General features: G+C 54.5%; 1 protein-coding gene across 1 annotated transcript in view; it reads right to left on the bottom strand.

The window, feature by feature from the left end:
- Positions 1 to 1,009: 1,009 nt before the first annotated feature.
- The window catches only part of PHF2 (PHD finger protein 2), a 129,197-nt gene continuing 120,841 nt past the window's right edge, over positions 1,010 to 9,365 (bottom strand). The window contains exons 18-22 of the mRNA XM_007956325.1: positions 5,737 to 6,008; positions 3,919 to 4,014; positions 3,255 to 3,364; positions 2,019 to 2,433; positions 1,010 to 1,098 (exon numbers count right to left, since the gene is read on the bottom strand). Coding sequence (XP_007954516.1) covers positions 1,010 to 1,098; positions 2,019 to 2,433; positions 3,255 to 3,364; positions 3,919 to 4,014; positions 5,737 to 6,008 — 982 coding nt within the window. The remainder of the gene's footprint in view (positions 1,099 to 2,018; positions 2,434 to 3,254; positions 3,365 to 3,918; positions 4,015 to 5,736; positions 6,009 to 9,365) is intronic.

Below are 9,365 nucleotides of genomic sequence, written 5' to 3'. Positions count from 1 at the left end.
TCCAGGATTGCCTGAGAAACAAATCCAGCCTCTCTGTGCCGATGGAGGACACACCTTTCAGGTACGATCCATGCATTCGACAACAGATGCCAGCACAAAAGAGACAGAGCAGTGTCTAGTTCATTTGTCCTTGACCCACCCGCCTGCCATCCTGGCCACGCCAGTCCCAGAGGGAGGGTGCCATGGCTGAGAAGTGCTTCTCCGGGAGTGTGAGCCACTGAGCTGGGCCAGGCCCACCCATGTGGCTTAGCCTGGGCCCCCTTGGACTCAAGACATGGCTGAGCCCACGCCTTCCCAGGGCCCCCTCAGCGGCTCCTGTCCACTAACACCCCAACGGTGCTGCCAGTCCTGGTGCCCTTGTGCTTTCCCCGAGGAATGCTCCTGTGCATTCAGGGCACTACTTCACTATCCCTCCTGTGACCCACCTGCTGGGAGGATGCAGAGGCTCCATTCATCATAGGACCTAATGTTCTCTGGACTTGTCTGAGAATCACTCAAGAAGAGAAGGGGGGCACATCTGCATGCCTCTTTCTCTTTCTCTCTCTCTCACTCTTGGGTGTTCTTTGTCTTTTTTTTAAGCCTCTGGAGGCTACAAGACTGACCAGCTCAGACTTCGGGCCTGGTGAGCTTTGGCTCACACGTCCTTCCTCATAGGACTCATGCTCCCCACAGGACTGCAGAAGGCCTGCAATCACATGGCACTCAAGGGGTACCCAGAAACTTTCCTGAACCTGGAATGGTCCTCAACTAACAGGGCAGCTTTTGGGGAGCTGGTCACTCTAAGCAACTGGAGATAGGACATCTCTATTCAAAATGAGGGACAGCCATGCTCTGCACGCTCTTCCTGCTCCAGGTACGAACACTTGTGTGTGTGTGGGGAATGGTGGCCAGGAATAAGCGAGACCCTCCCTGGGGTGAGGTGGTGCAGCCACAGTCCTAGGGGGGCGGATGCTTTAGCAGTACTCCAGGGGGTCCTAAGCGGAGCAGAAGAATCCTGGCTTCCCAAACTTTAAAGGAGCAGTTTTCCATTCCGATGAATTTTCAAAATTTTCCCAAGCCTTTGCTTGGCGGTGGCCATGCCTTTTTTTGTACGTTTACCTAAAGGGATAGGAGAGGGGACACAAAACAGAAAGATGAGCAAGATGGCAAGAGAATCGGTGTGTTTGGGGCATCTAACACCATATCAAGGCTGAGGACGCAGCCCTGGGCATTTCAATCCCTTCTGGAGCCCCCCACCCCTGTCATAAAATGGGCTGTGAAACCCTTGCTTTGCAGTCTCAGTTTGCCTCAGAAATCACATACCACTGACAAAGCATTCAGTTCACAGGTTGGGCCAGAATGGGGCAATGGTGGCAGGGATAGGCCAGTGATGTGTGAAAGTCCAGATTTCCCCAGGACCAAAGAGGGGGTCAGGGTTCTGGCTCAAAGACAGCATCATCCTTGTGATATGAGGCTACTGCCCCACCTTCTAGCAACAAAGCAGCATCTCAAGCCACTGCAAGCCAGCATTCCATACACAGTCACACAGTGGCAGGGGTGGGACCAGGCTGGCCAGCTATCTGACCTCCCACTCTACACAGAATAGCCATCTACCCTGGTGCCTTGGTTTCCTGTCCACACTGCAAGGTCTCTCCCAGCCTCACCTCCGGAGCACCAACCTTGTCCCTGATAGATCCCCATACCACACCACCTCTAGCAAGGCCTCACAGTGAAGATAGAGTTCTCAGGAGCTGTATCAAACTCCACACTCAGAAAACCCCTTTCCTGGCTCCAAGCCCAATAAGTGCTTACATCTCTCCATCTCTAGAAATATCACATTTTCTACACATTGGCTGCCTGCACCCTCTATGCACTCCTCTGCAAGCATACACACCCTAGTTGCCAGCACTGTGAATGAACAAGGTCACCACCGGGCCTTGGTGTTCTGTAATGTTAAGCCAAAACACTCCCCCTGCTCCTGACACTACAACCTACACAGACAGAACCATGTCCAAGGCCACCCCTCAATGCATACGCACCTTTGGCAACAGTGTTGTTGTTGTTGGGGGATGAGGCAGAGGGTCGCCTCTGCGTAAGGAAGACCCCTGGGGCCATGGGCTGGGAGGTGCGGCCAGCCGGAGTTCCCGCAAAGGTGCCCATGCCCACTGTGTACTCGTGGTCTGCCAGGCTGCTGCTGGGCACCTCTGGTAAGGGCTCGGGTGAGCTGCTCTCCTGAGAGGCCTGGCTGCTGGCTGTGCTGGTGCTGGCCGGTGTCGTGGAGACCAGGGAGGCAGAGGTGGAGGCCGAGGACATGGAGGCTGAGGCAGTGGAGGCCAAGGAGGCAGAGGCTGAGGAGGCAGTGCTGGCAGGGGTGGTGGAGGAGGTGGAGGGGGAGGTGGTAGTTGGAGTCAGCTTCTTTTTGGTGCTCTTCTTCTTCCTGCTTTTCTGTTCCTCCTTTGAACAAAGCAGCTCCGTGACCCAGTGCATTCTCAGTCCTCAAAGGAGGACACAGCCTCCAATGAGCCTTGGCCTAGATGCCACTACCACCAGGAGCCCCATCTGAGGCACATAAGCAAGGGGCCCTGGGTAGGGGAGAAGCCAGTCTTGCCCATACACCAGCTTAAACTCTCCTCAGGGCTGTACTGATGTATCAAGGGCCAGAGGGACCAGGGCCCCTGCTATACTCCTCCTTTCTGCACATGGCTGACCTCACGAGGGGGATTGAGGTCTGGCCACCCAGGCCATGCTCTGGAGTAAGAACACACCAGGATGCACCATCATCACTAGAAGGTGGCTAGAGAGATCTTCACAATGAGGCTTCACTTAACGGGAGGGAGTGTAGGGCAGGCACTGCACTCGGTCAGCCATTCTGTGCCCCTGTAACTCTCAAAGGGATTGGCTATAATATCTCAGCATGAAAATGCTTACTTTGATTCTATAAACTTCCTTAGATGTGAACTAGACACACAGTTTAGGTGCCCGGGAGTCAGTAAGGGATGTAGGTGGCAAGAGATGGCCATTCCTCCCTGCTCCGAACATACCCCTAGGAGCATACGGGTCTGCACAGGGTGTGTTCCAGTGCACAGTTGTGGTTTCTGGCTTCCAAGCCACCCTCACAGTAGTTTTCAAGAAGAAAAGTGCCATTCCATTGGCTAGGTTGGAGGAGTCCCTCTCCTCTTCCCATGGGGCTTATGTAAGTGAGATGTCCCCAAGCCCATGACTTCTGAGGCCCCAGGGATCTGTTCACAGAACTGACAGAGCCCTGCCCTCCTCACCTGCTGGGACAACTTGGCCGCAGCAGCTGCCAGTCCAGTCTCAATGGATGCCACTCTGGTACCCTCACGCACAGGCCTGTCTTGCCGTGGCACTGATGGTCCGACCCGTGCTACAGGGAGAGAAGGGTCAGCCAACCTTGGGTCATGCCTTGTCCACCCTTTCTAGGGTGGGGCTCCTCCTGCCCCTGCTTGAGTGAGCCTGGAGCACTGGGTTTCCTGGACTTTAAGTTGCTCACAACAGGGGGTTCAGACAGCAAACCTGAGACAGGAAATTAAAATCCTAGGACCCTCCCACAACAACATCAGGAGTCAAGTGTATCCGGGCAGGGGGGTCATGTGGACCTGTTGCCTGCCCTCCTACCCTGGGCAAGTACCCCACAGCCACAAAGGAACAGTGAGAGAGAATCAGGAAGGGGTGCTGCCCTACCACAGGGAAGGGACTTTGGAGGCTCTCCACAAGGGCTGGTGGAAAGGAAGAAAGCATCACTACAACTGTGCTGGGGTCATGTCTAACTCATAATATGGATGCCACTCACAGGGACAGCTGGCTGCACGACCTATGCACACCTTCTCAGAGGACAGAGGAGTGCAGTTCCAGACCCACACTCTCCCCTTTTCTTTCAGGCTGCCACTGACCTGCTTTAAAGGAAAAGGGCAGGACTACCTGTGGGGCTGTAGGGAGCGTCGTCTGAGCCTTTCCTTTTCTTCGATCGGGACTTGAAGACAGGGTTATCTTCATCTGATTCCAGGGAAGGATAAACTAAGGGGAGCAAAGAGAAGGAGAGGCCCCACTGAGCACCAGCAGTGTGCCCAAGACCAGCATGCCTGGGGACAGGGCACAGGGAACATCCCCATCAGTGGGAAATGGACAGAGGGGTGTTACTTCCCAGTGTGGCTGCCTATGGTAAGGGGATACTAGTGGCCCCTGAGGCCACGGAGTCTAAGACCTCCTTGATGAGGAGACAATGAGAGCCAGAAGGGAACAGGGACCTGCCAGATAAGAGGCCCTCCACCTCCGTGGCCCACATCTCCTGGTCTGACTTTCAGCCTCAGACAATAAAGCCTTGGCTTTCTGGTCTAAGGTCTAGCCCCACGAGCATGAACTTCATCCAACTCCTGAGGCCCCTAGACCTGCTTGGCCAGTGATGGTCCTGCCCAGTTCTGGCCATGCTGTCTACTCAAGGCCCCACACTTTGCAGACCACCCTCCCCTTCCTCCTCCCACCAGATCCAGCTATACTGAGCAAGGATGGGGACACCGTGGGTCAGCAGGATCACTAAGGGCTCTGGCCATCCTGTGAGACAAAGAGCTGGGGCCACTCATTTGAACCCAGGAAATCGAATTGGATGGCACCAAGGAAGGAAAGGCGGAGGACCCCTACTAGACCTGGGACCTCCCATCCCTTCTCAGAGCCTCTGCCCCACAGCAATAAAGCAGGGGAGTGTGTGCCCTTGCTGTGCTGACCAAGTCCAGTAAGTAATGTGAAGTCCCAGGCCCAGTGGGTAGGGTACCAGGCCTTAGCCTGACCTTGGCACCCTCTGGGCCCCTTCTCCCAGCCTGGACACAGGTGAAGTTACAGGCAAGCTCCTCTCCACTCAGCAAACCCACCCACAGCTACTAAGCAGAGCCCCAGAGCCTGCAGGCTCCACAGCACAGCTGCAGCAGAGAATGGCGAGACCAGGAGGAACAGGCCCCATCCAGCTAGGGTGTCTGGCTCCCAGCAGGGTGAGCGCTCACAGTCCTTGGATATGTGCCCTGTACAGCCCTGGCAAAAAGAGCCCCATACTGAAGACTGGCCACCAAGAAGACCTGCTTTAAAGCGCATCACCACTCCATAGCCCCTCTCTGCCTGACTCACCAGAGGACTCCTACAAGCCTGGTATCTTTACCAGTGAACCTCCAAGGGCTACTAAGGCCAAAATCCCAGGACCCACACTTCAGGGGGAAAACTAGCAAGCCCAGGAATCAGGGTCCTCATGCATCATCACTGTGCTTGTCACACTGATGGGTCCCACACTTAGCCCAAATCTGCCCTCCAGATGTGCACAGCCAGCCTAGCTCATACAGAAGGACCCCAGGAATAGTAACACAAATAAAGCACTCTCAGTAACCACCTAGACCTGATCCCCACACAAGAGCCTGGCTCTTCATGCAAAGTTGGTGTGAAGGAAGATCCTTCCTGAGTGCTTTCACACACTGTGAGGGAAGGGACAGTGAGCTTGGGCATACCACCTGGTTCCGGAGTGCCAGAACATCCCTGGGCAGCAGGCCAAGTATGGAGCAAAGCCCTGCTCTGTGGGCTGGTGGGCAGCACCATGTTTAAAGCCTCTCCATGCAACTGATCGAGCAGGCCCTTCTGAGCTCTGGCCTAAGCCCAACACTGCTTGGCTAAGAGAGGCTCTGGGGAGCAAGTAAGGCACTGTGTGCTCAGTGGAAGCTTGGAGGCTGACCCAGTCACTAACACACTGCAGGCAGTACTCACCATAGTCCGAGTCCTTGAAGCAGGCGTCCAGGTGGTCCTGCTCCTCATACTCATCCAGGTCCATGCTGTTCTTGGCAGCCCTCTTCAACAGCCGCTTCCCTGTACTTTTGCTGCCACTCCCATTCTTTCGGACACTATGGGCCACCAGAGAGTTGCCCTTGGCCTGTCCAGCACTCCAGGCTGTCTGCAGGCAGGAGTCAGAGGCCTGTAGGTTGGCCATGGACAGCATCCCCTGGATGGCTTCCTGTGTGCTGGGTGAGGCTGGGGGCTGGCTGTAGGCACAAAGACAGACTGGCATCAGCCCTTCAGCCCACACTGGGGTGGTTACATAAGGTGTGGGTGCTGACAACTGCCAATACAATGGCCAGGCCAACCTCCCATCCCCAATGGGCTCAGGGAAGAGGAGACCAGACCTCAGGCAGGGCAGGCTGGGGGTCTGGGACAGAAAGGGGCACAGAGGAGAACCACAGAGGGAGGAGGAGGAGTGGAAGTAGAAGCAGGGAAGGAGAGAAAGGATGGCAGAGGGAGGGAAGGCTGTGTTCACTCTAGCATCCCCTCTCAGAACATATTCATACGTTAAGTCTCTCATCTTAAAACAAGCAAATGAACACAACTTGGTGGCAACCTCCACCCAGGCATCCATTCCCTACCACTCCTTAGGCCTACCCCCATACTACCCTCTGCTGGCCTCTCCTATCTCTCAGCCCTGCTGGCAGAGGCATCCACAAAGTCCACTGCCCCATGGTCTGTGTTGGATGCCCAGGCACAGCAGGATGGCAAGCCCTACTCTGGTCAACACATTTCCCCACAAGACACAGATGTACTAGCCAAGAACTCAAAGAGGGCTGGTCAGCTGGGCTTCCATAGTCCTATTCCAGTCCCACCCTGCTTGAGGCCCAAAGCCCCACCTAACCCTTGGTATAGCAAAGACTGAGCACACTGGTTCCTGCTTTCAGCTGTTCCTAGGTCTAGGCTCAGAGCACAACTAACTCCTGCTCATCCCTTCCTCCTCTTCCACTGGAGGCAGGACCAAGATGTAGATGTGGGGTCACGGAGAGGCCTCTACCTCCCTCCTCTTCTTCCTCATCAACAGCCCTTTGCCAGTTTTATCACTCTGCCTGTGTGTGTCCACCTGTCACCACACGTTTGTGAGAGTTCACGAATTTCTATGCTGCTCCATTCAGTGAGACAAAACATGTTCCTGTAAGTCCAAAGGAAGAGTCTGGGGAGCTCCTCTTGGAAATCTGGAGATAGTGAGAACTGCCCTTCCTACTCTTACCAGACCCAGTGTGGATATCTGCTGAGCTCCCCACTGGTGCCACGAGCAGTGGCCCCAACCAGGGGACACAACAGATGACCATGAGATCATACAAGAAAACCTACTTGGAAACAAAAGGATTCCAGTCTGAGGCTGGGTAGGTAGGCTAGGGGGCCTGTTAGCAGAAACCCAGAAGTGGGACTCCTAGATGGTCCCATGACCCACTGACGCAAGGAAGGGCAATAACCATCTTGGCTGTGGAGCAACCCCCAGGATCTCTGAGGGTCCAGCTCACATTGGAGGGACTCCACCTAAGCCTGTAGGAAGAGCTGCCCATGCCTCTGTTCTGGTACTCCCTAGCACTGCTTCTCCCACCATGCTTCAGCACAAAACAAGCACTGAGGTTTCAAAGCCAGGGAACCATGTGAAAATCAAATCAAGTCTCCCTAGAAAATTCCTTAGGTAGGCTCTACCTCAATGTTCCCCACAGTCCTCTCTGAAGGGCCCACAGCGCACTCCTGCCTCAGCATGGGCCCATAGCTCTGCACTTGCTGTGGGACATTTTGATAGCTGTTAGTATTGTCACTGTGGCTGTCATCATCATGTAAGTTCTTTGAGCAGGGACAGACCTACCCAGTCCCAGAATGGGAGCCAATAAGAGCAAAGCATCTCCCTTCTCCAGACAAAGTATTCTCAGGTGGCCCAGGCATGACTGCCCCTCCCACTCCTGGGCACAGAAAGGTCTCTTCAAGGTAGCTGTTGCTCCAGTTAGCCTTCAGGGCCTGTAGAAATGGGCATGTGGAGGTGCCTACAGCTCAAGTCAAGACAGACTCCTGGAACTTCTGGTGGGCCACTCAGTACCCAGAGCCCATGGATGAGGCCAGGATCAGAATAGGACCCCAGACTTGGGGTGAGTGAGTTCCTGCCCAGTCCATGTGACTGTCCCAAGACATAGCACCTTTGACTGCAGCATGAAGGACAGGACCCCTGAACAAGGCCAGGGTCCACAGGTTAACCAGTCAGCAGGAAAGGTAAAAGTTTAATCCTCCAATTAGCATTCCAAATCTGCTCCTTCCCTCCAGCAGTAAACCTTAAGCAAACTATGTCCAAGAAATTAACATGTTTCCTTCCATGCTCCTCAGATGTTTTCCCAACTAGGGAATCCCTGCAACAGTGCAAATGGACCATTAAAAACTGACTGGCCTCCCCATAGCAGGTGAGGAAGAACTGTTGGTGGCAGCAGGTAGTGTATGTAGATGGAGGGCACGCTCACTCAGGGTTTGCAGAGCCACCCTGAGAGGCAGACACTGGCAACTCTGTGTTTATTATCTGGTGTCCTGAATCCCTCTTTACTGAAAGCAGAACCCAAAACAGGAAACCACTTTCAGGCTGCAAAGCTGGAGAACCTCCCTGTGGACTCTAGCATGGGCCTCTTCTGTCCTCTCTGGCTTCCAGGGCCCACCTGGCTTGCTCTCCCAATGTTTCCCATCATCCCGGGGACTTAGGCCCTCCTGACCCTTGCCCCTCAGACTTCTAATCATGGTCAGTGACCTTCTCCAGGGCCAAGTCAGAGCTGAAAATCACAGTCCATGTGTAGTTGAATGTACACAGGAGGGTGGGACCATCACCTCCCAGCACTGAGCACGCTGCCTCTATTAATGCAACCTATGTATGACAAAACCACAGAGTGAAGCAGTGAGTCTCAGCCCTGAGGCACTCAGCTATCACTCATGCTGCCAGTCCCATCTTTTGCCCTCTGATTTAAAGCTTGGGTTTTGCACCCACAACTTGCCATGACTACTGGTTGGGGTTGTCAATCCCTTGTGTGTAGAGCTAAAATAAAAGGGCCATTTGAAGACCACTGTGGACAACTCAAGGTACAGTCAGCTTGGCCTCAAATGTCCTAAATCAGGGTGGTGATCAAGGACCTTACAAGGTGCAAGCTCCATCCTGTATGCTGTGAGGTGAGATATCGTCAGAGAAGCCAGCCTCCAGGGTCCTAGAGGCCCTGAGCCCCATGGGGTCCACTGGAGGCAAACATTCCACTGAAATCAGATGCCCTCAGCCCAGGGCACACAGTGGAATGTTCCTCATGTTATTTTCAGGGCACCTGCTAAGTGAGGAGACAGAGGTGGCTGACCCTCCAGGCCTGAGTACCCAAACACCTGTCACAAGTTTCTGCCCAGCCCTGCCTCCTGCTCTGCTGTGCTCCAGGCATGGCCACCCCTCAGACTCCTCCCACCCATAGCCCCACAAGAAATCATCCCTTAGTCCTGCACCCTCTACCCCCATCCTCATCTCCACGTGGCCAGAGGGGAGCAGGGAGCCAGCAGAGAGAGGCATCTGTTCTCACGCTCTGTGCCTATGTCCA

This window comes from Orycteropus afer, unplaced genomic scaffold (assembly GCF_000298275.1).
Source record: "Orycteropus afer afer isolate SDZICR_OR568_19922 unplaced genomic scaffold, OryAfe1.0 scaffold00607, whole genome shotgun sequence".
NCBI classification, from domain to species: Eukaryota; Metazoa; Chordata; class Mammalia; order Tubulidentata; family Orycteropodidae; genus Orycteropus; species Orycteropus afer.
This window is presented reverse-complemented; position numbering and strand designations above follow the sequence as displayed.